General features: G+C 54.7%; 9 protein-coding genes across 9 annotated transcripts; 2 read left to right on the top strand and 7 right to left on the bottom strand.

Annotated features, from left to right (window-relative positions):
* Positions 1 to 669: 669 nt before the first annotated feature.
* On the bottom strand, positions 670 to 1357 carry JCM15063_004630 (uncharacterized protein; the record flags this gene model as incomplete). Its single annotated transcript, XM_076678623.1, has 2 exons — positions 670 to 735; positions 1184 to 1357. 2 exons carry the CDS (start codon positions 1355 to 1357, stop codon positions 670 to 672), a joined length of 240 nt encoding a protein of 79 aa, XP_076534367.1.
* A 769-nt stretch (positions 1358 to 2126) lies between these two features.
* BSP1 (Bsp1p) lies at positions 2127 to 3172 on the bottom strand (the record flags this gene model as incomplete). The annotated part of the gene is made up of 3 exons (XM_076678622.1): positions 2127 to 2608; positions 2697 to 3041; positions 3124 to 3172. The coding sequence occupies 3 exons, from the start codon at positions 3170 to 3172 to the stop codon at positions 2127 to 2129; spliced, it is 876 nt and encodes a 291-aa protein (XP_076534366.1).
* An 847-nt stretch (positions 3173 to 4019) lies between these two features.
* Positions 4020 to 5063, bottom strand: SLX8 (SUMO-targeted ubiquitin ligase complex subunit SLX8; the record flags this gene model as incomplete). Its single annotated transcript, XM_076678621.1, has 1 exon — positions 4020 to 5063. The coding sequence occupies one exon, from the start codon at positions 5061 to 5063 to the stop codon at positions 4020 to 4022; it is 1044 nt and encodes a 347-aa protein (XP_076534365.1).
* A 749-nt stretch (positions 5064 to 5812) lies between these two features.
* JCM15063_004627 (uncharacterized protein) lies at positions 5813 to 7179 on the top strand (the record flags this gene model as incomplete). The annotated part of the gene is made up of 4 exons (XM_076678620.1): positions 5813 to 5852; positions 5918 to 6133; positions 6198 to 6484; positions 6547 to 7179. The coding sequence occupies 4 exons, from the start codon at positions 5813 to 5815 to the stop codon at positions 7177 to 7179; spliced, it is 1176 nt and encodes a 391-aa protein (XP_076534364.1).
* A 1326-nt stretch (positions 7180 to 8505) lies between these two features.
* Positions 8506 to 9196, bottom strand: HNT1 (adenosine 5'-monophosphoramidase; the record flags this gene model as incomplete). The annotated part of the gene is made up of 5 exons (XM_076678619.1): positions 8506 to 8637; positions 8700 to 8732; positions 8809 to 8918; positions 8988 to 9046; positions 9102 to 9196. 5 exons carry the CDS (start codon positions 9194 to 9196, stop codon positions 8506 to 8508), a joined length of 429 nt encoding a protein of 142 aa, XP_076534363.1.
* Positions 9197 to 10601: 1405 nt separating this feature from the next.
* On the bottom strand, positions 10602 to 14392 carry JCM15063_004625 (uncharacterized protein; the record flags this gene model as incomplete). Its single annotated transcript, XM_076678618.1, has 2 exons — positions 10602 to 14179; positions 14245 to 14392. The coding sequence occupies 2 exons, from the start codon at positions 14390 to 14392 to the stop codon at positions 10602 to 10604; spliced, it is 3726 nt and encodes a 1241-aa protein (XP_076534362.1).
* A 1123-nt stretch (positions 14393 to 15515) lies between these two features.
* ARR3 (Arr3p) lies at positions 15516 to 17431 on the top strand (the record flags this gene model as incomplete). Its single annotated transcript, XM_076678617.1, has 10 exons — positions 15516 to 15609; positions 15677 to 15829; positions 15916 to 16092; positions 16160 to 16212; positions 16269 to 16308; positions 16373 to 16528; positions 16606 to 16906; positions 16998 to 17013; positions 17102 to 17181; positions 17260 to 17431. 10 exons carry the CDS (start codon positions 15516 to 15518, stop codon positions 17429 to 17431), a joined length of 1242 nt encoding a protein of 413 aa, XP_076534361.1.
* Positions 17432 to 18067: 636 nt separating this feature from the next.
* JCM15063_004623 (uncharacterized protein) lies at positions 18068 to 21067 on the bottom strand (the record flags this gene model as incomplete). Its single annotated transcript, XM_076678616.1, has 5 exons — positions 18068 to 18081; positions 18149 to 18231; positions 18304 to 18394; positions 18458 to 20743; positions 20827 to 21067. The coding sequence occupies 5 exons, from the start codon at positions 21065 to 21067 to the stop codon at positions 18068 to 18070; spliced, it is 2715 nt and encodes a 904-aa protein (XP_076534360.1).
* A 754-nt stretch (positions 21068 to 21821) lies between these two features.
* Positions 21822 to 26527, bottom strand: JCM15063_004622 (uncharacterized protein; the record flags this gene model as incomplete). Its single annotated transcript, XM_076678615.1, has 6 exons — positions 21822 to 22039; positions 22168 to 22538; positions 22594 to 23446; positions 23515 to 23923; positions 24005 to 24722; positions 24795 to 26527. The coding sequence occupies 6 exons, from the start codon at positions 26525 to 26527 to the stop codon at positions 21822 to 21824; spliced, it is 4302 nt and encodes a 1433-aa protein (XP_076534359.1).
* Between the last annotated feature and the right edge of the window lie 686 nt (positions 26528 to 27213).

The following is a 27213-nucleotide window of genomic DNA, read 5'->3' as shown; positions in this document are numbered from 1 at the left end:
TTCTCTTTTGTCTCCGTCGTATACTCTCTCATTTCTCTTACCTCTGTGCCCCTCTTCCTTTCTCTGGCTCTCTTACCAAGTAGTACCTTTTCCACTCTTTTTTCTAGCTGTCTCGGTCGGGTCTTGCAATGGTTCGGAAACTCCTGGATACCAGCACACTCTTCCCCACATCTGCAGCTGAGGCAATGAGAGCGATCGAGGAACCGTACCGAATTTTGACCGCCGGGTTCGAGCGCAGTCTGACCAAGTTTGCCCTCTTTCATCCAATGCCTACACGCCTCCGACTCTTTGGACTCGAGTTTGATAGCAGACTCGAGCCAGCAGCCAACCTTTTCCCTCGCCTCAAGAGGCTGGACGTCGATACCGCTCTGGAAAAAGACCTGTATCAGTGGCGCAACCTAACGACTCCGACCTTCATTTGTTCTTGCACTCGTAACAAATCTGAGGTCACTCGTCAAACCCTGCAAGAAACATGCAATCCTGTTTCGAAACCTCTGCGTGAGGAGACTGGATCTGCGGAAAGAGCAAATCACTCGCGAGCAACCCTGGCAATGAGACCCGCATTGATTGCGGTTCCTGTTTCTCCCTTCGCTTACTTTGAGCCCTGTGTTTCCTCGTTTGTATCAGAAAGTGGGAAAATACAGTGCCTGACGGTTTGGCAGGCGATGACTAGGCAGATGCGAACTTGAACTCGGGAACCAGGACACGAGCGCTGACCGCCTGGTCGAGCTTGACCTGGTCGAGCTCAACATTTTAACGCAATGCTGAATCTAAAAGGGGTGAATCGTCGAGAACAATAGCGAGGGATCGGCGATCGAGCACCGTCCGCGTGTGCGTTCCCCTCGCGGCCGAAACTTGGGATCTTACCTTTCGTCCGCTCTTCTCACTGCCCCTTACATCCTCCATCTGGCGCGCTTCGGAGCCTACTAGGTTCGTGAATACGATCGTGCCCTACCTCGGACAGGCTTCGCGAGTCCGAGTTCGTCCCGCCCGTTGCTCTCCGACTTCACGATGTCGATGCCTGGACTGTTTTTTTCTCAATCGCGTTCAGAACTAACGTCCCGAATGCATCCTAGAACGAACGCTTTGCTCGATGTGCAGGCAAAGCTGTCTACTGTAGCCGCCCACAGTCTTGAATCGACTCCATCAGCCCGGGTCACTCAAGAACGGACAGATGGCGCACCATTTCAGGATTGTGCCCTCCAAAGATGCCCTCCTCTGTGAGCATCTCGATCATGCGATCTTTGGAGAGCACCTCTCCCAATCGAGATCCCTTGATGCCGTTCTCCTCAATCGCCAGGAGGAAGAACGAGACGAGGGCATCTTTTGAGGGCACAATCTTGAAATGTTGTGCCATCTGGCCGATCTTCAGTGAAGCGAGCCGATGAAGCCGGTTCAAGCCTGTGAGCGGCTACAATAGGGAGCGAGATGTCCCGAAAATCAGACCTTCTCCCGAAACGCTGACATTCAAAATTTCTTACTTCGTTGTGGTCGCGATGATCGATTGTCGGAGCAGGTTTGACAGTACGTCGCTGCTCGAACTCGTTTCAGTATGAGAACTTGTTCTTGGGGCGTATCCTTCATGAAGAAGTCAAGACTCACATGTAGCCACTATTTTGACTCGCAAGCCTTGCAGAGCGACTTTCAGACATACATAGTGCGTTTTGCTTCCAGAATGAGTCGATCGTTCTGTCCGTGACCCCAGCAGATTCCAGAAACGGGGTGGTTCGCGCGGCATCCATCCGAGCAGTCCATGTGCAATTGTCGTGCCGGAATCCCGTAACAAAGACCGAACGATTGGCTGAGGCCATACTGCGGTGAGCAACTCAGGTGTAACTGCAAGGTAGCAGCCGGCTTGCCCTAGAATGGAACCTCGCTGGACCTCAGATCCAAAGCTCAACTTCATAAACTGACAGTCAAAGGAATGCAACCCTGGCTTCAATTCATTCTACAAGCACTGGTACTCTACAGAAAAGCTGGTGATACAACAGGATCCGACAGAGCATAGACATGGAATCTCACGATTTACGTGATGACAGGTGGTTGTAGAGATTGAGTCGTTCTCGCGTAAAGCGAAAAGAAATGAAGTGAAAATCGAAAGAGATGCAACAATGTGTGGTGGAGCGCTACCAGGTCCATCCTGCGTCACTTTCGCCTGAAGACGAAAAGAGGGATTCACTCGACGACCACAAGTTTTCGCTCATCACGTCAAGGTCGGATTCGTGGTCTTCTTCCTTGATCCCGACGAGCTGCTCGCGATGTCGCTGAGGGTCGATAATAGTTTCTGCGAGAGGGAGTGCAAGAGTTTCGGTCATGAGGATCGCAGACGAAGCGGCGGGCGACAAGGTCTCGGACGAAGTGGACAGGTCGAACTGATAGGCGGGAGAGCTTGGAGACAGCGCGAAAGATGGCGATTCGTAGTTGATCAGAGAAGCCGGAGACAGGGAAGGGGTATCTGGAGAGGCCGGGGAATACGAAAAGTTGGCGAGGAAATCTTGGGCAACAGCTTGCGGGGTATCGACAGAAGCGAGTGTCGGCAAAGGTGGTAGTATTTCAGGCAACGAGGATCGTCGACTTTCGACGACAGGAGGGCAGGCGGGAGCAGGAGCTACGAGCGATCGAAAGCCGGCGGGCATTCAGCGTCATAGCGCTTCGTCGTGACGTGGCGCGTCGACGCAGGAACCGGGAAGACTCACTCGTCATCCAGCCAACTGCAGCTTCGCCAAAGCGTTGCTTGATCTTTTCCTTTTGCACAGGACAGCACAATGGAGCGGGATCTTTCTGGCCATCTTCCCATCCAATGTACACTGCGCCGACGCTGCTGAACGAGTTCTCGACCGTGTAACGCGCTCGTTTGCTGGGAGGAGGACACGGTCTTTGCCTCTTTGGCCCGAGTCTCGAAGGAGATGGTGACCGTTTCGAAGGGTCGATGCTCAGCGTGGGGGAGTTGGGTGTCGCAACAGGCATCTCGAGCGAAGGCAGCGGCAGCGGTGGAAGTGACGAGAGGCACAGTCGAGAAGGTACACGAGGCTTGTGGGGCACTGTTGTGCGGAGGAGTAGTTACAGGTTGCGAGTCAGCGTGTGCGACGAGCGTGAGCGTAAGTAGAGAATGCGACAACGTACATTGCGCTGCAGGTTGAATCGGCCTCGATCGAGGCGTCGGACACGACATGGCAAGGTCAAATCGGGACAGAGCAACGGGTACGGCGCTTGTGCATCAACAGATGACCGGAAGAGAGTGAGGCCGGTTGACTCGGTGACGGCGCCGGATGAAAGTTTTCCGACGTGCTTTGAGGCAGGAGCGTTCGATTCGACCAGCGCTTGACGAGTCCGTTGCTGTGCGCGAGGTACGTGCTGCTGCTGTAGTCAATGCAGTGCAGTAGACTTTGGAACGCGGAGTACAGTGCGGTGTTGTGAGCGCGTGAGGGGACCCGTGACTCCGCGTTCGCGTTGCCCGGGGAGAAATTAATTCCGGTTGTCGGCGAGAGTCGCTTTCTCTTCGTTTCCTCTTCAATTCACCGACACGTCTTAGGGCTGGAACTATGGTCGTGTGCGACGTCCTGTTAACTCATATAGGCGAGAAAAGGACGAGTTGTGAATCATCGATATTGTCGCTGCAATTCGAACCGGCGATGGGCGTATGAGCCCGCGCGAGCGAGTAGCTGTGGCATATCGGTCTGAAACGTCGAGTCGAGCCGAAGCAGTACAAGCAGTAAGCGAAAGAAGGAGAGAAAGAAGAAGCGGGAGGCGATAGCGACAGCGTGGCTCAGCTCCATGTTCGGACAGTCGGAGACAGTCGCATCGATCTCGAGAAGTCGCGAGGCTCTTGCCGAATCGGATTCGCGACCATTCTTGAACGACACGTTTCCGCCACTGTGTCTATTCTCGGTGGACTGACCAGTTCGAGATACTGTATGTATGCCAAGTCGCACATGAGAGGTCTGGACGATACAAATCGGGGCGAGTCCGCGCTCAAGAAAAATTGCATGCAGGACAACATCTATCAAGCCCGGGCATGCTCAATTGCGTTTGACTGGTGCCATGCGGACAACGAGTCCTCGCAAACTCTTGCCCCACCCACCATAGAGAGGCGTCCGACATACTGGACAGTGCTTGTCGAGCTCAGGATCTCCCGCTTCGTCCTCATCGGGTCCTGCACCTCCAACATATGCTCTTTGACCACGACTGTAACCTCCGCCTCTCCCACTCCTACCTCGACCTCCCCTCCCGCCTGCGCCTGCCCCTGCCCGAGCGCCTCCTCTTCCTCCCCTGCCTCCGCCAGCATTGGCGGTTCCAGGCGGAGGCGGGGTCAAGTCAGGTCCCGCCACCAACGCTGCATGTAGACACGGTGCACAGAACGCATGACCACACGAGGTGAGCGCGAGGGGAGTCGGTGCGCCGAGACAGATCGGACACGAGAGCGTTGCGAGCGAAGGTAGTTCGGGTTCTGCAGGTACGGGCGGCATCGATGGAGACAAAGGTGAACTCTTTGCACGTTCGACTCTTTTGCCTTTGTCCTGATGTTGGGACGTGACAAAGAGGATGTCGTCGTCGTCGGAAGAACCATCGGGTTTTGGTAGTGGAGGTCGAGCGACTTGTGGAGATCGGAAGACGAGCGGTTTCTCGTTGTCGTCTGTAAGATCAAGCACAGCGGGAGATATTCGTGGCGGCCGAGAAGTCGGGTTTGGAGACAATCTCTGCGTCGATGCACCAGGTCGAGCGGACGGTGGGCGCCTTTCTTCCTCTTCCACCTCTGTCTCGGGTTCCCTTCCTTCCTCTTCAGAACCTGTCCCAGATGGATCCAAGGTGAGGTCCGCTGTCGGTCCCTGGCGTCGCGGTACAATGTAGTCGTCTTGCGAGTCTGAATCCTCAGTCTCTGGTTCGCTTGCAGCATCGCGTTCGAGATCTCGACTGCTACCAACCAACGAGTTGACCCCTTCGATAGCGGTCCTCCTTGCGATGCGTGGCCCGGTTTCGGCTAGAGAGGCAGGCGAATTCGTTCTCCTGCGCTTCGTGCCTCGAGGCGACGAAGTGCATGATGACCCTACATCACTGCTCGACATGGCGCACTTGCTCCTGATCTGTCTTGAACCCTGTAAAGGATCGGAAAGGTGGCGATGCACTTGATGTTCCGGAAACGTGACTGTTGGGATGGCCCCTTGCGCGCGGGATGACTCTTTAATGGGGTCTGTGCAAGCAGAGAGCGAGCTGTCGTTGGTGCCGGGCGCCGTTCGGCGATGACTTATGCAGTAGATAGAAAGCCGGTAGTTTGCGGAGCCTTGCTCGGTGAAGTCATCAAATCCTGGTAAGAGTTTCCTACATGTGGCGATGCCAGCGCGAACAGACGATGTGTCGAAACCGAAGCTGCCAAAGATGTAAGTCTCCCAGGTGCTGCCGTGACTATGATAGCGCAGAGCGACAGCAAAAAAGCAAAACTTCGGCGAAAACATCCGCAAAAGATTTGACCACCGTGGGGGTCGAACCCACGATCTCTAGATTCGAAGTCTAGCGCCGTACCACTTGGCCAGGCGGCCTCTTGATGAACGAGCTAGCAATTGAGCGTATATAAGCCATTTTTTGTGTCTTTGAGATGGATATTCCTGTCAGTCGCGCAATCCCAGGCTCTTCCGAAACAGATAACGGATATTCTGCGCAGTCAGGTCATTTGGGACACCTGGAGCAAGTCGGGACATGACGACACGGCGGGCGTAATGGGGCGGTGCTCGGCAGGGTTCCGGCAAAGTCTTGGCTCTCTAAGTTGAGCCAACTTTGTTCACCTCCACAACTTTGCCAACATCTCGACAGAGAAACCATGGTCTCGATCAAATACTTGCTAGAAAAGCGCAGAGGAGGTGAGTGCCTTGATCAAACTGCCGGCTACGTACGGATCCTTAGGGTTCGACTTGCAATTGTGCAGCTGGATTCGGCGGAGGCGGACGCTCATCCGGTGGGAGTCGAGGCGGCTCGTCCGGTGGGAGTCGAGGTAGCTCGGGTACGGGCTCACGAGGTGGTGGCTCTGGAAGTTCGGGCAGCACGGGAGGCTCTTCGGGTGGAACTCGAGGAGGTTCAGGTTCGAGCGGCTCGTCCTCAGGAGGAACCCGGAATGGTGGAGTGGGTGGTTCAGGTCAAGGCAGTGAGCTCGCTTCCACTCTTGCGTTGTTGCGAGAGCGAAAGACAATGACAGTCGAATTCATCAGTTTCGAGAACGGGCACTTGGGGCTCACAATCGACCCTGTCGTCGGGACCTTCATCGTACGGGAGTCGCTCAACGTTCTCGATCCCTGCGTCCCAGCCATTCGCAGGAAGACTCGTCGGAGGAGGATTGCGAAGCGGGATCTCGTCGCGAGGTCGCTATGGTAGCGGGTTCCCGTTCCTCGCAGGTGCTGGAATCGGCGGTCTAGGGTACTACGGTGTCGCCGGGCTCGGATTCCCTTATGGGTACTGGCCACTCTACTACCATCCCCATTACTATGGTGACGACGAGGTGAGCTGCATCTTAATCTGCTGTTCAGCTCGGGTTTTGTTGCTCATGCCTGCGCGCAACAGTACGGACCGCATTCAAACTCGTCTCGACCTGGAGGAGTCCTTGTGGCGGCATCCTTCTCTCCTCCGTCTCTCGCCGCTTCTGACCCTCCACAGTACATGGTGTACGGGGATGCGGACTCGGTGTCCAACGTTACTGAAGCCTTGACCGCCGATTGCGCGGCAACGATCGTCGTGCCATCGACTCGTCTGAACGATGACGGAGGGTACGACGCATCAGTCAACACGACTCTGTTGCCCCCGATAACTCCGACGAATGTCCAAACCTACTACCGATCTTCGTCTTTCGCCTTGTATTCGTTCTTTGAGGGCCAACAGAATGACTCACAGGCGCTCGTCAATTACACCGAGCCTGCTGTCTCGTCACCCGTGTTTTACTACCCTCAAGACCAGCTCAATCAAACTTTCGCGGACTGTGTCAACCAGACTATCAGCACCTGGTTGCCGATACAAGCGGCAGCGTCTTCATCATCATCATCAGGCTCGACATCGACCAGTGCAGCCTCGCCATCGCTTGGAGCCTCTACTAGGACAGGCGGAGTAGCACTAATAATGGGCATGCTCCTGCTGAGCGGGCTGAGATGGCAGTTCCTGTTTTGTATCGTCATTTTCTTGTGTTGCCTACTTTCCCTCTGATTTGTCTGTAGCTTACCTTATCCAGCAACATTATTCGCATGCCAATTCGAGATCGACCTCGTGTACCGTATTTTCAAACAAGTCGCGCACAGCTCTTCCCCCGGTTGTACCGCGGAGGCGTTGCGGGTCCAACCACTTCCTTTCTCTTTTCCAACCTGCCTAACGCCCATCGGCGATTCGGCGCAGCATGCCGCGAACACGGTCATCATCGAACCGGGCACTCAGCGGCGACCCCGAAAGAGCTCGAGCCACGCAGTCGCTCTGCGTCGACCTGTTGGCTCCCGCCTTGCTATCGCTCGTACCTCTGATAGGAGCTCCACTCGTATGCCTCGGAGCGGGCTCCTTCCCAAATGTACATGGTGGACACCCAACTGAGCTCACCGGAAGAATCGGGATCTGTGTTGGGATCGCGTGAGTTCATATGGAGCGCCAATCATGTTCAAAGCTGATTGTCGGGATCCCCAGCGAATATCTGTGGTCACTCGGCATTATTTGGCTGGTTCAATTCCCGTCATGGACTCCAGACGGTGTGGAATTCAGGCGAGGGTTCTTCAGGGGAACGAGCGCGTTTATTGCTCTCACCGGAACTTGGATCTTCGAGGTAATAGGTCAGTATTCTCGACCCTGCCTTCAAATGTGAACTCTCAATAACGCCCGCAATCCTTTTCTCAACTAGCATGCTGGCTCATTGTGGGCCTAGCCTTTTACGGCAAAGCCAGACCTGTGACTCCCGTAGCTCGTTCAGAACGCAGGAGGAGTTGGGGGAACCGCGCGCCTACGGATCCACAGAACGTCCCGTTCGGCGAGAATGGCGAGGAAGCTCTTAGTCCGCCTCCCACTTACAGTGGCGCGGGGCGACCTCCTCCATACCGTACAGTCAACGCCGTGAGTTTCGTCTCGTCGAGAGGAGGTACTGAGGTATACTCAAAATTGTCGCACTTGGGTCGTAGAGGCGCAGCAGCAGCGACGTCGACTCGCCAATTGCGTCCGGTCATTCCTCCAGCGATGAAAGTCTCACTCGAAGTCCCACTCGAAGACGCCCGTTCTCAGGATTGAACCGACGGTCTAGTTCGTCGCAAGCTTCCGGACACGGTAGTGTGTAGTCCAGTGCGAAGAAGTTTCGGATACTCTGGTAGATTAGGACTTCCCGGACCCTCGATTCTCAAACGATTTTGCGCGACTCCTTGAACTCGCAGACGACTTAGGAGACTCGGGATTTCATAAAACATTTCAGTCGACTTGCCAAAAAGCTTAAGAGCTTCGGGCGTATCGGCACGCCCTCCTCATTCCGTAGCGTATTATTGTCATTACAAGCAGTAATTGTATTTAAAGTTTGCCCTTGATGGTTTCGGCAAGAACTTTCAGTTCGTCCATGTTGGCCTCTTGGGTAGGCCAGCCAATGACAAGACCTTCCTTGTCCGAGTCGCTAGGTTTCGGAATCAGGTGGAAATGAACGTGCTGAAGAAACGAATCATTCAGTCGAGCTTCCTGCAGCGAAAAAGGAGGAAATGAAGGCTCACGTCCACAACTTGATGAGCGATCCTTCCATTGTTCTGCAACGGGCACATCAATCGCATCAGCTGAAAAGCTGAAGAAACAGCCGAGGAGGCAGGGAGAGCTATAGCAAACTTGGAGGATGTTGTAGTTGTCCAAGCCTTGAGCGACAGCAATCTTTTTCAAGTTCTTGAGGATATCAGTCATTGCCTCGTCGGGCAGGTCATGGAGTTTCGCGCCATGGTCTGACCGAGCGAGGGAAGTAAGCGATCAAGTCGTGTTGTAGCGCGAGATGACGAATCAAAGGTCCGTACGTTTGGGGATGACGAGAGCGTGACCTTTGGAGATGGGTCCAATGTCGAGGAAAGCATAGCTAGAAAGATGCATAGGGTGAGCGCAGCTTGACAGCAAGTGGGGGCAGCACTCACGAGAGCTCGGTGTCGATAAGTTTGAACGACGGGATCTTGCCCTGGATGATTTTGCAGAAGATGCACGAGTCGTCGACGTGGTGGGAGGAGGCCATGGCGGATGAGGGTCGGGTGAAAGAGCGAAAGCGGGGAAGGAAGTGCGCTGGACGAGCTATGCGGCTGTTGGCGGTCGGGGCGACTGAGCGAAGGGTCGAGCGAGCAGCGAGGAGGAGAATGGTGACTGTTTCAGCTCGAAGGAGTGAAGCGAGGAAGAGCTTCGAGGTCATCACCATCATCGTTCCAAAATGCGGATTCGTCCTTGCCCCTCGCACGCTCCTTCACCGCTGCAGCGCATGATCCAGGATTACATCTCAAAAGGCCTAGATTGAGACACCTTGCGCCCTAGATCGACTCGGAACGGGGACTAGAAACTGGAATCGGAATCATTCAACGATACAGTCGCCTCGCTCTATGGCAGACTCACTCAAACGCCCTCGCTCGTCCAGCGTAGCGTCCGATTCGTCGTCTGGATCGTGCACGTCGAGCGCATCGCTCTCTGCCAAGTGGTTTCGGCCTTCGACCCCTCCCGCGTACGGACCTCCTCCTCGCACTCCCTCCGGACACTAGAGCCTGATCGCAATCTCGGTGCCCAGTGGCTCGGTATTCACTTGCTCCTTGCCTCCTACGTGCGATCGAAGTCCGCAAGAATTCGCAACGAGTCGAGCCTTTCAAGATCACTACTCGACGTACCATTCCCACATTTGTTCAGCTCCTCCCTCCCCGTACGATTTCGCTCAATCAGCCCGAGGGTCGAAAGGGAAGTCGAAAGCAACTCGAGATGAAGCGCAATGTGGTAGGATCTTTCCAAACGAGAAGTGGTTGGAACTGCACCTCAAAGAATGTCATGATCCCCTCACGCAAACGTTGCAGCAAAGAGGCGAAAAAACTGTCAGTCTACAACAACCTCTTCTATGGCACTACACGTAGCCCCTTTGATCATCTGTGACGAGTGATTCCCACTGACCCTTCTCGATACCCTTCGATTTCAGTTTGAATGCCTCGATTCAACTTGTTGCCAAAAATTCCTGAAACCAAAAACGCGCAGGCTACACATGATCGACAAGCACGGGTATCCAAAAGAGTGGTTCTTTGGCGTGACCATCTGGGGGATCGAAGAAGTGTTGGCGAAAGGAGGCGGAATGGTTCGGAGGGATTGGAAGGCTAGAGCCTCGTCACCTCCATCTCGTGTTCGTGAATTGTCTCCACCCTCAACAACCCAAACTTCGACGATATCAGCCTCCCCTCGTCCTCGTGAAAAGGGGGATAGTGAGGTGGACGAGCTGACAAAGGCATTCGAGGGGAGCAGTATCGGGTTTGTGCCAAGATCCGTAGCTCGCAAACAGCAACCTCTGCGTTCGAGCATGACAATAGACTCAAAGTCGTAACCATTCGCAACCTTTTGATTGAGTTCTATGTTTTGCAAAGAACGACAAGCGAAAAAGTAAAAACGAAAATAGAGTTCTAAGCTACCCCTGCCAACGATTGCCACGTCCGCATCTTGTCCTCTGGCACTTCTCCACCAGTACATTCTTCGAAAGACCTCAATTCCTGACCTTCTCCTCCCTGCTCGTACGATTTCACCAAGTCGACCAATTCGGGTTTGCCTCTGTGTACGAGAGTCTTGACCAAGTTTTCCCGAACCTTGCGATCGTCCTCGGACGCAAAGACAGACAAAGCGACATGGTGTACGGCGATCCAGTACAAGAAGGGAGATTCATGACGTTTGACGAGATCCGACACCACCGCGTCGACGTACGCTTTCAACATGGTCTCGTTCGTCTCCCTCGGGTAGAACCACGTGCTCAACCTCGAATCTGAAACGCCATCGTTCGCAACGTCGCTGATGACTTCGTGAGGTTCGAACCGCAGCGTCTTGAGCAAGTGCGAGTAGTCGGTCCACAACAACCGTCGATAGTCGTTCGGATACAGTTGCGAGAGGGGAGGCAACAGGCACAACCCGAACAACGGGTTCGAGAGCGAGATCGAGTCGTACAATCCGAGAAAGTCGGTGTACAGTTGGTAGAACGGGGCAGTACTGACGACACCCGACACTCGTTCGAGAGGAGGTTCGAGAGTCGACTCGACGGAAGCGCGAGGAACTATCGGACGAGCAGTCGACGACGAAATCCGAAGAGGTTCGAACAGGGCCGAGAGGGAACATTGGACCGAAGGATGACGGAACAGGTCGGTTTCGAGCGATTGTGGGTCGGCGTCTTTCTCGAGCATGAACACCTTCATGAGGTCATACACTAGTACCGCTGGATCGGGACGGTCTGTCTCGTTCAGCTTGAACACGACTCGAGTGAGGGCGAGACAAGTCTTGACGAGCTGCAATTCGCTCGCGTCCCAGTCCGAAGGTAGCTGTTTGAACACGGCCGAGGACGAAGATCGTAGGAGCTCGTCAAGTACCGACAATGGCCAATCAGGCTTCAGAATCGGGTCGGCAGGCGAGAAAGGTGCAAGTGACGCCGTGAGCTTGAGATCTCGAGATGACGGGAAATCGGGACCAATCACTCGACCGCCGCTCGCTTGTACAATCGAGTGCGTGTAGAAGGGATTCAAGAGGGGTGCGTCGACGAGTGCAGGGAGTTCGAGATCAGGATCGAGCCCAGATGTCGACGTCGCATGGGTCGAGCTGAGTTGGAGCACCCGCGAGATGAGGTCGCGAGCGGCGACAGCGTCTTGTGCGCTCAGTCGTGGCAGCACTCGCAGAATAGTGGGCAAGACGTGTGTAGTGGCGACACGAGGCAAGAGTAAGAGGACGAGTCGAATTTGATCCGGGCGGGGCGAAGCTTGTGACAAGATTGTATCGACCACAGTCTGAACGAAACTCGGGTCGAGGTCAAAGAGAGCCGGTGTTGGCGGATTAGACGACTCTTCGTACGCTTCGGACAGCAGAAGGGCTGCCGAGATGACCCGGACGTCGTCGTCACCCAATCGCTCCATCGCGCCCTGGACCATCTCTCTGGCTTGACCACCCTGTGCGAACTCGTGCCCGAACTCTTCCTGAACCCATTCGCGTTCTTTCTCGCCTCGCCAGCTCTTGTTCACCTTGCTGCCTTCGAGCCAGCTCGTCAACAGTCGCCACGAATCTGCGACGATCGCGAGATCTGCTCGGTACGTCTCGTACGCCTCGACCGCGACATCCCTCCAGCCCTCGACCTGACTCCAGACAATGTCGTGTCCAGTAACGTGCGGATCGATCGCAGCAACCGTCCACATTTGCAACAGCCTCAACAGGCTCTTGAACCACCTGTCGTCTCCTTCGACGATCGTTCGATCTCGGATCCTTTCAAAGACTCCTTCGAGGAGAGGAGCGGCTTGAGTTCTCAATTCGCATCCGATTCCGTACCTCGCCAAGACTTGCCACAAATCGAACACGCCCTCGAGCATCTCTTGTCCCAATTTTTGCGTCGCGGTCGAGTCTTCGAGTTCCCAGGGAGGTACTGCGAGGTAGCGCAAGGTCGATTCGATGAGGTTGCGCTTGACGAGCTCTTTCGCTCGTAATCTCGAGGACCGTGCCAATTGACCCAAGAACGCGAGTGCAACAGGAGTAGGCAAATCTCCGTCAGTATCTCGAGCGACCGGCCATCGGGTCGCGATGAAGCGATCAACGATCGATTCGAGGAGTTTCGGGGTCGACAAGATTGAATCGATTGGAATTGGCGAGTTTGCGAGACGGGCAATATCAACGAGATTTTCGAGCAGGCCCAGGAGTTGCAGCAATGTTGAACGGGGAAGACTGCCAAGCGAAAGATGAAGGGCGAGAGGAGGGAACGGATCCGAGGCTTCGAATGACGAGAGCAGTGTTTTCGGGACCTCAGCATTCTCGAGAACCACTTCAGGGGCATACGGGTTCGAGCGTGCTTCGGTCGCAAAGAGATGGTCGAGCAGGTCGATTGCAGCGATGATGACATTGCGACTCGGGTCTCGCAACGCCCAACTTGCTTTCTGCACGCATTGCTGACGCATGCCCTCCCATTCCCGGGTCTTTTGCGAGTGATACCTCAATATGCGGAGCAGAGTCGTGAATGCGGTCGATCGCTGAGATGGAACAGAAGATGCCGCGAGCGCGAGCAGAGACGGGATCGTGAACGTCGAAGAGGACGAAACGTGATGTTCGCCGTTCTCGGTTGGCGGAGCAGCATTCGCTTGATCATCGAGGTTTTCGACTAGTTTGCCCTGTAGGTCGTACGCGATCGAACCGAACCCGGTCGACGATCCTGCGTTCGGACGCACGGATTGAGGATTCATCCATTCGAGTGCCGGGTTGACTGGTTCATTCGGGAAAAAGTGTTTGCGAATGTACTCGGGAGTACCTTCCTCATCGTCATCGTCGTTGAATACGTTTGGCGGCGGTCGAGCAGGTTGGCGCGTGCTCGCTGGCGCAGCAGGTCGAGCTCGCACGGTGGGTTCGGTCGGGCGCGTCCGTCGCTGCGCTCGCTCCTGCAACATCTTGATCATTCCCTCGCTTAGGCCCATCTCCTCGCGAATCTGTCGCTGCTCTTCGAGGATCTGCGCTTCCGACATGCCCTGGACCACCGTCTCGTTCTCCTGCGATACAGACTGCATCAACCCCTCGACTGATCCTCCATCAACAAGTTTGTCGGCATCGAATGAAGCTGCTCGTCCAGCCGTTGCCTGCTGTTGTAGTGGTGGTGAACGAGGAGACGGGACTGCAGCTTTGCCCGGAAAGACTCCCTTGCCAAGAGGTGGGAACCCTCGCGAGCCTGCTCGAAAGTTGGACAACCTCGAAGGACCCGGAGCGGTCGGAGGTGTAGGTCGTTCCGAAGCAGGCTTCTCGAAAACATCTTTGACGAGAGAGAATCGAGGGGTCGCACGAGGCAATGCTCCCGAATCGGGCGGTTCTGTCGGAGGTTCGTCGTCCAAGTCGATTTGGAACCGTTCTGCAGCTTCCTTCTCGCGCTGTAAGGCGAATCTGGACTTGGGTTTGGCGGGTCGAGGCGCTGCAGCGTCCGCAGCGGAGTCTTGAGACGGCTCGAAACTCGACGAGTCGGTCGGAATTCTCGGTACCGGAGCTACAGACCACTGACTAGGATCAGTAGAAGCCCGGGAGAGGACTTGGGACAGCGAGAGAGCGCACGAGGGACCGAGGTTGAGATGGTCGGAGGTCTCGTTCTCGAAACGGTCACGGCAGGCGTTCCGCTCGTTTCCCACTCTGGGAATGCTGGCGCATCCAGGTCGAGATTTGCGAGATCTGCCAGCGAAGGCCGAATCCGTTGATGTTCCATCTTTTTGAGTGTGCAAGATGAAACCCAAAACAAGTCTTTGCTTGTTCTCATGTCCATCCCTTGCGCTGCCAACATAGTCTGAAGCATCGGGCATCCGAGCAAACCGACCCACGACGCCCATCATTGCGACGCCGCTAGTCATCGACGACGCCTCTCGTGCTCACTCGCTGTTCTTCTGACTCCGATCTAATCTCAACCGTTCTTCACTGCGCAACAGTATTTATCACATCGATGCTATAGTGAGGAACAGGTCACCAGTCGACTTATAAAAGCTGGTTCGCCGCCATACACTACTCGTATAGTTGCTGCCGAATTCGAGCGTTGCCACCCCAGTTTGACCACTGTTGGATGTCCTCCTGGAGCAAGACAAGCTACAGCATACAGACGATGAACGAGGCCCGCTGTGCACTTAGCAGGATAGGCAGGGGTCTGCTCACTTGCTTTCGCATGTTTCCAATGCAAGCTGCTCCTACGTATTCCCACACAGCACTCGACTTGATGACCTCAGAAAAGCATTCACTATGTACATGGTGGTTGATGAGCACTCCTGTAAATGAACCAGTCTAGTGACGCCGACAGTAGACTGTGAGGTTCACGCCTGTTTGATATGGCGGATATCCTTCGCCGAAGGCTCGTTGCAAGCTCGTTGTCTACGTTGACCTGAACTCAGGGAACGCAAAATTACGTCTCGATTGCTCTTCACTCGCGGTCTACTGTGTCCAGTACCGCCGTACCCGGTATCAAATCGCATCAGTTTGCTTTGAGCGTAACAAGTTTCAAATTCGTCTCTTGGACCGCACTTCACGTCATCGGATGTGGAACGTGCGGTAGGCGACTCTCGTTTCATATGCTCGACGTGAAAGTTGGAAACTCGTCGGTCAGAGATCGAGAGAAGCAGGAAGCCACACTGCTGGGCTTTTCAAATTCGGCAGAGTTCGACTCTCAGCCCGGAGCGCGCTTGAAGTTTTGAAATTTCAAATTCAATTCTCAATTTCGAATTTCTGCACTTGAAAGCGAAGAGATCCCCTGCGGCGATATTCCTTTCCTCTCCTCTACGCCTATCAAGACACCTGAGACAGAACCTGCCTCGACCACTGAGCCGCTCGAAGCGAGCTACATCCCAATGTCACCACCAGACGCGATGCTGCATGAAGAGACGGTCGAATCCAAACGCGATGAGCTCCTCGATGAAATGGAGCATCCAGTGCAGAAAACGGGTTCGTGTACCATTCGCACAGTCCCGCATGGACGTCTTCCAGCGCTAACCCGCGAAGACATGTCCAGATCCGCCAAAGCTGAAACGACTCGCGATCCTCGACCAACTTCTCGCGCTATGGATCATCCTCGCGATGGCAATTGGCCTCATCATTGGCAACTTTTCGTCGGCGAGTGAGGTGCTCGAGCAAGTCAAGTTTGTCGATGTGTCCCTTCCCCTCGGTGAGCTCTCGACTGTTTTTCTTCGTGGCACGCACGAACGCTCGTTTCGATTTTGAGCTGACTCGCTTCTTCGACGCCGACATCAGCGATCGCTCTCATCGTCATGATGGTTCCTATCCTTGCGAGGGTATCCCCCGAAGCCCTCGTCGCGCTGTTCCGACAGAAGGGACTTTGGAAGCACATCCTTTTCTCGTTTGTCGCCAACTGGATCATCCTACCGCTATTCATGTTCTGCCTCGCTTGGGCATTTCTTCCCGACAAGGGTGAGTGACAGAAACTACAAATTCCCGCTCTGGCAAAGACTGATTGCAGCTCTGTCCGTTCCTTCAGAGGAACTACGAGAAGGGCTCATTCTTGTCGGAATCGCTCGATGCATCGCAATGGTTCGTCTGCATCGTGCCCCCGCTGCATGAACCGAGCGTTGACTTTTGCCTCATAGGTACTCGTCTGGACCGACATTGCCGGAGGAGATCTCGATTGTGAGCTCGATCATCTCGCCAAACGGTGTGTCTTTTTCCGCTGACCTGAACGTTCGTGCCACAGATTGCGCCGTGCTGGTCGCGTTCAACAGCATCCTACAGATCGTTCTCTTCGCTCCATTGGCGCTCTTCTACATTCACGTCCTGTCGGTTCACCAAGAAATTGGAGAACACCGCGTCCAGTACGCTACGGTCGCAAAGAGCGTTGCCGTCTTTCTCGGTTAGCCTTGCTTCGCCAAACACTCCCTCTGTATTCCAGGTTTGATTGCTGACTGCCACATGGACGCTCTGGAACAGGCATTCCCCTCGCGGCGGCAATGTTGCTGCGTGCTACCTTCATGGTCCTACGCCTACGATCGTTCTACCAGAACAAGTTCCTCCCAGCGATCGCACCTCTCTCGCTCATCTCGCTCCTGTTTGCCATCATCATCATCTTTGCTGGACAAGGCAAACAGGTCGTCAGCTCGATCACGAACGTCCTGCGCATCATCCCACCTCTCCTGATCTATTTCGTCGTCGCGTTCTTCCTGACTATGTGGGGGTGCAAGCGCTACTCTTGCTCGTACAAGCGTTCTACAGTACACGGGTTCACGAATGCGTGCGTACAATCACCTTTTTCTCGAGTGTTGCCCCTCGCCCACGATGATTCTCGCTAATTCGGAATCGTCGTCTTTTCTTGTTGTTGACAGCTCAAACAACTTTGAGGCACGTCTCTTCGTTCTTTCGCTGATTTGCTCTTTTGCAATACACTTTTACGCCATATTGACGAATATTTGTTTCCACACACACACAGCTTGCCATCGCAGTCGCGATCGCGAGTTACGGCGCGAATTCGGATCAGGCTCTCGCAGCTACCGTTGGTCCTCTAGTCGAGTAAGCTTTTCTTACAACCCTTTCCAACGCATCGTTCGCTTCTGACTTGCTCTCAACGTTGGGGTTCAAAACTTGAAGAGTACCGGTCCTCGTCAGTCTCGCGTATCTACTCGTTTGGTATCGCAAGAGGACGAAATGGGATCTACCTCGCACCGAAACTTCAAGTTCGACAAATCCTGAAGGGCTCGATAAAGGGAGTCGGTCCAGTTCTCTACAACAACAAGGGAATCACGCTTCAGCAATCGTTTAGACCCTCTGTTTTGCAATGGTACATAGACACATGACAATAATGCAAAACTTGCCTCTTGATCACTTGTCTCACGTTCATAAGCGTCGAGAATCGCTTTCTTCTTTTCTTTGGCTGCTTTGATGAAGAGAGTGCGACTCTTCCCGAGCACACACAGAGGGAAACCGAAGGGCTACAATCCAGGATGAATAGCACAAAGTGGAACAGGGGAAAAAGAAAAACAAGTCAGATATGCAACACGATAGTTGGTACGAGTGATTTGGAGAAAGAAGGAATGGAGGGAAAAGAATAAGGTTAATCCAAGGGAGGGGAAGGGAAAGAGCAAAAATGATAGTAAACGAACGACATCAATATGGATACGAGAAACAAGAGTGTGAAGGGTTTGGAGGTGAAGGGTTTGGAGAGGAGGTGAATCAACAATTATTAGAGGGGAACGCGAGAAGGAGAGGAAAATTACGATAGAAAGGAACAACGATGTTTGACAGAGATTACGTGCAAGCGAGAGTCAAAGAACGATAGGGGGTTTGCGAATGCGAGCGAGCGAGAGAATAGAAGAGAAGAGAGAGAGAGAGAGAGAGAGAGAGAGAGAGAGAGAGAGAGAGAGAGAGAGAGAGAGCACAGGAGGAAGGAGAAAGAGGGTTACATGAGATTACCTGAAAAATGCAAGCGTTGGGTCAGCTTCTCGATCGTCATAAACACGCCAACAGAAGAGACACTTACAACCTCGGCTGTACCACCAGCTCGAACGGAATTGTTCGATCCAGAACACGATCAAACGTAGACGTTCTCGCACGCTTGTAATCCTGCGGCAGAGAAAACCACAAGCAGTTTCAGCAAACCTTGTTCAGCGCAGAGTGAATGTGGGATGAACTGACGACAAGAGCACGACCTTGACGTGATCTTCGACAGGCATCACTTCGCCACACCACCAAGTAAACTCGGCAGGCGATGTAGGCATTTCACCAACTATGACCAAAAACGTGTCAGCAATGAGGTAGGACAAGGGAAAAAATATACAAAAGCGCATACCTGTGTTGTCTAGCCTTTCGATAACCCACGGAGCAGATTGCGATCGAAGCGTGCGAATGAAATCGAGACAAATCTGCATGAGCTGTTCCATGGGTAGCTCCATGTTGCCCGTCATGGGAGGACGACTCGGTGCCGAAGTCAAAGGAGGGGAAGCAGTCGAGTCGGGGTCCTGGAATTCCGAAAACTCGTGCTGATTGCGCCTGAGGGCAGCCTGTTCGAGTTCGAGTTCTTGTTCGAGCGAGACATCGTCGACCCGTTCGACTCGCGCGACATTGTACCCGTCGACCATCCAGCGTTCGACGAGTTTGAAGCGCCAAGTCCCGACGCACTGTACGATACTCCGTCCATCCTCCATGACGCTGCAGTTCGTGATCTTGAGCATAGTGCCGTAACTGTTTACTCCACCGAGACCGTCTCGGTTTGGCAGGACCATTCCGAATTCGCGAGAAGGCGATTCGAGCGCTCGTCGGATCATGAGACGGTACCGTGGTTCGAAAATGTGGAGGAAGGTAGGGATCCCTGGCCAGGCAGAGGTGCACACGAAGATCGGTACATTCGCGAGCAAGGCAAGCTCTTCCTCCCGAATGCTGTTCGCTCGATCAGCAGCGAGCACTGGGAACGCCGTGACGACGATCGAGCGTAGCGCGATATTGGGGCGTTCTCGATGAAAGTAGGCAAGTGGCGGCAGGTCGGTACGACAGAGAGGGCACTTGCTCGAGTGATCGCAAGCTCGGGCGAGACACTTTTGGCAGAACGAATGTCCACAGGGCGAAGTGATCGGATCGTGGAACAGTTGAACACAAACTTGACACTCGCATTCGGCCTGCACGTCGTTGAGAACCGTCGAGAGATGATCGGATTTTCGAGAGGAGGGCACGTCCGTTTCTCGTGGCGTAAACGAGCTCGATGGCGTCGTCTCCTCGTCTGCAATAGCCGACTCCGATAGCCTGCGCGTCTTGGCAACTTTGACCGACTTGAAGTTGCTTCGAGACTTGTGAGCGCGCTTGCCATCGTGACCGCCTTTGACCTGCTCCTCACCGCCACCGCTGCTTCCACTGCTTCCACTGCTATCACTTGGCATCCGCGCTGGACCCTTCTCTTTCGCATGCAGCATAGAAGGGTCGGGCTGTTGTATGGGTGTGGATGAAGGGGGAGACGAGACGAGAGAAGAGAACGCAGGCTCTGCAATCGCGCGTCTGACGTGGTCGAGAATTTTGCGTACGTTGTAGTCGGTCTTGGGTCCGGTCGACCACGCAGTAGGGAGGGGACTGTACTCGGCATGTCGGCAGCTCGGGATGCCACAGGTAGGAGCTTGCACGGGTACCGGTGTTCCTGATAGGTCACGAGGTGCAGGAGGTGACGAGAGCGGGAGATGCGCGGGGAATGTGCCCGGCAGGTACATGGCGAGCGGGTTTGTTCGATCTTTGCTCGGAGAGGGGAAGGGTGCGTGTGTCGATGAACTGGGCGAAGATGTGAGAACCGGAGCTATCACAGAAGGTTGTTGAATGTCGACCACGTTCGTGACAGGACAGGCTTTGCAGCGAGTATGACCACAGCCAAACGTCACGGGATCGTTCAACAGGTCGTGGCAATGTGGACAAGTGAGCAACTCGACCAGCCGGGACAAGACGACGGCGACGTAAGCCGAATCGCTCTGCTGAGTTTCGAGCGGCATGCTCGAGGCATCGACGACGATCTTGGACGGTCGATGATGGATTTCGTGAGATGTCCGGTGCAGTCTCGACCGGATCATCTCGTCAAACTGTTGCTTGCGACTGTCGAGGTGATGATCGTCGTCCGATCCGAACCCACTTCTCCGTCTCGCTGCAGAAGACCTCTGCCTCGCAGCTGGTGTACCTCCGACTGACCCTGTCGCCTCGTCCTCTGACAACCAGTGCTGATCAGGGTCGAGATGTCTTCTCGCCCGCAATCCTGAAACTTCTCCGGTACCCGTGGCGTGCGGGGTAGGGGAATGTGAAGAAGCGCGATTGCGAACTGGATTCAGAGCAGGTAGCGAACCTCTCCTCCCGATCGAGCGAGCTGGCAAATCGGAGAAAGTCGAAGTCGCGATGGACGAAGGCGCCGAACGTTCAGACCGAGCGTTTGGCGACCTGCGAGCTGATCGTCGAAGTCGCGAAACGTGAGGGTCAGAGATGTGGTGCGGCGAGGGTGGTGGGGAAGTGGCGGATTGGGTTGGAGGTGCGCTGATCGCGTCGATCGAGAGAGGCAAGGTCGGAATCGGAGGCGCCAAAGGGGCGAGTTGGGTGGGTGGAGACTGACTCGAGGCTGTAGAGTGACCGTGACAAACGAGACGCGTCATGAACGACATGAACGAGGGACGTGAAAGAGCGGAACAAGTTGTCACTCACGGGAAGGATCGTGCGACGTTCGAGACGGTGATGTGCGTCGTTGCAGGTCTCTTGCGGTGCTCATCGACGAGCCGTCTGGTCGTTGACGAATCTCGAGTGGCTGTGCAAGCGAGGGAAGCTGCCGATCGCAGGCTTCCGCGCCATCTTGCGGGAAAGTCAACCCGGACGGATTCACCTCGTGCGGTGGCCCAGGTTGTTGCCGATCCCGAGCTGTGACGGTCGCTGGTGGAACGTACGACATGTCACGAGCGACGGCAAGTCGGCAAGAGGCAACCAGGTTGACCTGATCGTCCGGTTCAGAGAGAGAGGGGAAACGATCAAAGCGGATCAGCGCCCCTGCACTCGAATGCACTGTCCGATCCCGAGGGGGGAATCAAAGGTTCCAACTCACCGAGAACCTCGTCTGTGTTGCCTACAAGCGATATGAACGTGGCTCAGACGGCTGATGTCGAGAATGGCTTCGAAATTGATATTGCTGCAGATCGGCTAAGGGATTCAACGGGTTGGCGACGATCCAATTGACTGCTGTCGAGCGATACGGACCCCAAGTGAAACGTCGTGTGCAGGTCTGAGAGTCGCCTGAATGCTGTGCGATGTGGGAAATTCGGTGAGGGCGACGGCCGATGCCAAATAAATCCGCGATGTCACTCGACTCTCGCCCCAGACGGAGAAGGCGATCGGCCGCCCTTTTTCACCGGGCTTTGTTTTCTTTCGGTTCCCACACGGCTTCGGGACCTTGTGCTTTGGACTTATTATCACAGTACCATTTATGCTGTACCGACCACGACTCGCAATTTTCGATTTGGACAGTTCGAATTTAGCTCTGTTCAAGCGGTCCCCTTGGCAAATCAAGTTGCGACCCTCGCGATCGTGGCCGCAAAAATATGCCGTTAATCACTAACATTTGACAGATGCGGTAGTCACTCGCGACACAAGCGCGCAAAGGACTACAGTGAACAAAGACAGGAGAAAGTGCACTGTTCTTCCATTTCTTCTCAAAGATAGTCCTTGCCGAGCACTCGGTACACGACGATCGTGCCTTGCTTGAGATCGTCAAGTTTGTATGAACCTTCGTCGATCGTACCGTTCTTGTCGACTTCGAGCACTCGAAGTTTGGCCTTCTTTTCTTCAAACCCGCTTACGATCGCGAGGTGCGAACCGACCGTTTTCGAACCGAGAGTCTGTTTGAGCTTGACATCGTGGAACACGACGACTGCGGAGAGAACGAGAGAGAGAGAGAGAGAGAGTCCAGATCGGCAATTAGCATTCCGGCGGCAGGAAAAGTGGATCGAGCGCAGGAAACCACGAGTGCGGGATCGAAGTAATCATAAAAAAGCTCACCATCACCAGCCCGAGGTTCGTCGTCCATTGCGTACGCTGGTCCTTTCTTGTTCTCGGACGAGGCCTCGTACACTTTGGCCCCGAACGTCGACCCGATACGCGGTACGGGTTCGGTCGCGCGTCCGAAGCAAAAGTTGACAAACTGTTCGTCCGTGATCCCTCGTACAGATTTGTCGCTCGCTTTCAAGTGTGCGGCGGCAAAAATCTGTGCACCGAGAGTCGCCGAGTATTGCAGGAGGACATCGAGAGAGGGTTTCTCCCTTGGTGCGAAATGATTTTGCGAAATCGAGGTCGTCGCTTCGGTCGTATCGTTGGGGTCGTACGAGACCGAGATCACCGTGCGCGAGTAGTCTTCGTGGATGACTTCCAACCTGAGGCAATGGGAGTCAGTAGCGATTCACGATGCCCGAATCCGAGAGCGCTCACTCTGTGTTGCCAGGCGCATCGTTCAAAAAGTCGAGTGCGACATCCTTCCTGCCTTGTAGAGATCTTGGAAGTCCTCTCTGCGTCCTCCACCACGCGTTGCCGGTCTGAGTGTCGAGATCGAGGTCCCTTGCGGCAAACGCACCCTGCGCGAACCCACCCTGAATCCGCTCGGCATCGAACGCAAGGTCGAGCGATTGTTTCGGAGACGTGAATCCCATCGATTGCGCGCTGGTCGACATGCCACCAGACACGTTCGATCCCCGCGTGGTCGTGCGACCGAGCGAGAAGGTACTCTCTCGCTTCGAAGGTGACGACGGTACAGGTCGGGAGGGCGGCGAAGAAGGTACAGCCGTGATACTAGCATGGGAGGCTTGATGTCCACCAGCGGGACGAGCCGGGGGTGGAGGAGGCGGTGCGAGGTCGCCTGATTCGGGTTCCTCAGAGAACGTTTGCGATTGCTCCAAAGAAGCTTGATCATCGGCTGCATCGCCCTCAGGTTGCTCGAGCTCTTCTTCCGGTTCTGGAACCGGAACAGATCGTCGAGGTGGCATCGAAAGGGGTCGTCCCTTGGGTAGCGGCGGAGGAACTTCTTCTTGCTCTAACGAAGCAGGTTCATCGTTTTCTTCGGTCTCTTCGGCTTCTGCTTGAGCGGGCTCAGCGATCAGCTCTGACGCCTCTGACGAAGTGTGCTCCTCGCCGGCCTGATTTTCCGCTTCGACCTCGGCAGGCTGTTCCTTCACTGGCGGGCGAATGGCAGCGATGCCCGGCAAGGCGAAACCACCGCTAGGAATGCCGCCATACCTACGGGCAGGGTGGTCAGGAGTGACAGTACCCGAGCTCTGACTCTCAACGACTAGACGCAAATAACGTGTGTCAACTGATTGAACAAAAATCCTGAAGGCTAGCGCTGTGATCGCTTACCTTGCTCGTTGAGGTCCCTCGCTTGAGGCAGGTCCGCCTCCTCGTCAGCTTCAGGCTTCTTGACCTTCTTAGACTTTGGAGCAGCCATGACCATCCCCATTGGAGGAATCATCGGGCCCATGCGCATGCTCATCCCTCCGAGTTTGGCCATACGTGCAGCGATCGCCCTACGTCTCGCAATCTCGGGATCCTCCTCCTCTTCCTCTTCGTCGTTGTCACTCTGCTCTGCTGGAGGTGCAGGCGAGGCGGCACGAGGTGGAGATGCGACCGGGGCAGGGCTCGCTTCTCCTTCCTGACGACTCGGGACGGGCAATGCCTGTTGGGAGAGATCGCTCGAGGTTGGATGAGAGTCTCGAACCTCGGCGAGGTCCAGGACAGAAGGAGCGTCCAATTCAGGCGCAGCGGTGCTCTGTTCAAGGATCGAAACGCATTTCGAAACTATGTCAGCCAAAGTGGAACGCATTCGTCTAGAAAAAGTCTGGGTCTGTACCTCGTCGAAAGCTTCTTGGGGAGGGGTCACAACCTCGAGTTCGTTCATGATCCGGTCCTCAGCTTCAGTCGTCACCTTGTCGTGGTTGGGTCCAGCAGGGTGTCGCGGAATCGGCAACTTCTGGTTCTCGCCTTGTTGTGCCGTTCCCAGTCCTACGACCTCGGCGGGTACGTCGACTGACTGTTGTTGATCTTGTGGGATCGTGTTGGACAAGTCATCGGGCGCGCTCGCAGATGGACGCAACTCGTCCGTGATCGTTTCGTGCCCAGTCGCGATCGGAGGTGCTTTCGTCGGACGAGCAGGAGGAGGAGGAGGATCGGTTTGGTACGAAGCCTCATCGGGATTATCGATTTCGGCGGTTGGGCGGTGCTGATCGAGCTCGGCGCGAGTCGGTTCATCTGTAACCTGACGCACGAACGCAGGGGGTACGGGAGGACGATTGAGCGGGATCGGAGGCGGTTGTTCGTGATTGTCTTCGATGACCGGCTCGGCAGTAGCCGGAGTGGGCAATGCCTCGACGGCACCTTGGCCGAGCGTCGTGTCGTCTTGGACCGGCTCCTCCCGTTGAGCAAACTCTGTTTCGTCGACCTGTTCTTCGCCATCAGCGAGCTGAGGGTCTTGAAGCTCGACAGTCTTCGGCGGCGGGTTGACAGGTCGCGAAGGAGGCGGAGGAGCTGGCGTATCGAAATCATCCTCCTCTTCGGGGACATTGTGAGCGCTACACGCATCGTCGAGACCACATCAGTTCCTCGATCTCTACTGCAGGAGGTTCTGAAATATAAATGCGTACTCTTCGTCACTCTCGTCCGCCTGATCCTGAAGGAGAGACGAAGTTCCACCCATCGAAGCAAGCACATCTTCCTTCTCTGCGACAGGGTGCACGAGCTCGTTCTCGATTTCTTGACTTCCAGATCGCTCAACGGGTACATCCGTCAAAGCCTCTTGTTGCGGTTGCTCAGTGTTTTCTCCAATTCGAGTTTGTTCGATTTGCGTCTCGGGTACTTGATGATCGGGCTCTTCTGATGCAGCAGGAGGAGGAGGAGAAGGTTTCGATGCGCCTCTCGGTGCACGACGAGGTCCAGCTGCACGTTTCGGTAGAGCTGGAATCGGGACCGCTCCAATCTTTTGCCCTCCAAGTCCTGCCATGCGTGCCGCGATTGCCGATTTCTTGGCAGCTTCCGATTCTCCCTCTCCCTCGACAGCCTTGTCTTGAGTTTCAGCCGAAGCTGGAGTCTTGTCCGTCGAGGGGATGAACGGACTTGGTGAAGACGGTAGTTCGAGTGAAGCTGATCCAGGAGTCATGACGACCGGGTTCGAATCGGCAGCGATCGAGAGCAGTTCGATCGACGAAGGTTTCGTACCGGCAGCAGCAGAAGACTCGGTCGATGCAGCTTGTTGGTGCGAAACGGTCTCGGCGTCTTGCTCCTGATTTCCCGACAAGTCTTGACGAGAGTCTTCGGCTCGAGTGTCTGAATTCGCTTCAGGTGTAGGTTCGGCAGGCTCGAATCCAGGAATTTCTGGCACTTGCTCCTGCGAGGTTTCAATATCGTGTTTGAACTCTTGATCCTTGACGATGGGTTCGTCCTCATCGTCCGGTTTCGGATCGGCTGGTCGAGGTTCTTGTTCTGGTTCCTCTTCGACGACTTTCTTCTTCCACGGTTTCGGAGGTCGACCCGGGGGTGCAGGTTGATCCATCTGAAGTCCTTGCAGGGCTTTGATCCGGTCCCGAAGTGATCCTCCACCTCGGTTGATACTCTCTTTAGCGTCTTCAGCCGAGAACTCTTTCGGTTTATCAGCACTAGTCGCAGCGTCTTGCTCATTGAGGAAAGCGGAACTTGTCGAATCGGCCGGATCCTGAGTAGGAGCCGAACCTGGGGCAGAAGGAGTCAAAGTCGTAGGACTAGTGTCTGTCGAAGAAGACGACGTTGATCCTACAGTCCATTTCGAAACGGGTTTAGGTCGAGGGACCGGGGCAGGTCCTGAATTCGAAGGAGAAGAGGATTGAGATTGGTTGAACGCGGCGATCCGAGCTGCGAGCGCATTCGGTTTCTTTGCAGGAGGTGGAGGAGTAGCTTTCGCAGTCGTCCCAATTGGAGCGTTGACGCTGGTTGCGATCGGAGCAGGAGAAGAGGGTTCGGCGACTGCGGGAGGAGGACTGGTAGATGAAGCCAAAGGGGAACTCGTTGCAGTCGAAATCGATGCAGCGGATTCTTCGAGTTCCCTAGGCGCAGGTACATCCGTGGTAGGGAGCGAAGGAGTGTCGGCCTCCGAGGCGAGTTCGGTCGAGGTCGAGGTTTCCCCACTTTGGATCATGGAATCGTCGTCGTCGATCCGTTCAACAAACGTAGCAGGGAACACTCCTTTGACCCCTTGATCGTTCTCTCCTTCGAGCCAATCTCCATCTTCGTCCGCTGCGCCGAGGACGGTGACGATCGAACCCTTGTCGAACGCGATCGAGGCTCCTTGAGTGGGTGGAGGGCGGTACTTGAGCGTCGCTTTGGCGCGATACGGGTACGTAGACATGCCTCTTTCGTTCGGATTATCGCTCACAGTCTCTGATAGCTACTCAGTTCCTGTCAAGAGATGAGGATGACTTTCGGATGCCGGACAAGACGATGACGATGAGTTGGTTCGAACACCTCTCGAAACGCGATGTGCAGAGACGCAACTCACCGTGATATCTGGATTGCGTGCTATCGGTGACTGTCGAATGTACAGGTCCGTAGAGATTCAAAGTCGTTTGTGGGTTGAGGTGGAGAAAGCCCACCGCGGTGCGAATTCCGTCACGCGTCGTCGCCATTTCCATTTCGTCAGGAATTCAAAAAAAGAGACAGTCGCGTAGGAATTTTAAGGAGATGAACTGCTAAGATTACTTGTAAACAGGAAATTCAAGTAAAAAAGGAAAGAAGGAAGGACAACAAAGCAAGAAAACAAATGGGGTCTAGGGTTTCCCGATTTCCCCCCCTTCCAACAAATAAGCAAGAAAGTGAGGACCAAAGAGACGGAGAAGCAAGAGGGTTTTGGGGAGGAAAGATCGAAAGGAGAACCGGCTCAGATCGTTCAAGAACATGATAAAAAAAAAGGAGGGGGTATCGAGGTCGAGATCACCGTTGTAAGGAGAAAGGAAAGAATTCCGAGAGAGAACAAGTATGAAGTGCTGATTTGGGATCGATCGAAGAGGGTCCTTGAATAGAGAAGAAACGAGTGGG

The sequence above is a fragment of the Sporobolomyces koalae genome (genome assembly GCF_050403365.1).
Source record: "Sporobolomyces koalae JCM15063 DNA, S_koalae_JCM15063T_v1_ctg15, whole genome shotgun sequence".
Taxonomy (NCBI): domain Eukaryota; kingdom Fungi; phylum Basidiomycota; class Microbotryomycetes; order Sporidiobolales; family Sporidiobolaceae; genus Sporobolomyces; species Sporobolomyces koalae.
The sequence above is the reverse complement of the archived record's forward strand: the minus strand, read 5'-3'. Positions and strand labels throughout refer to the sequence as shown.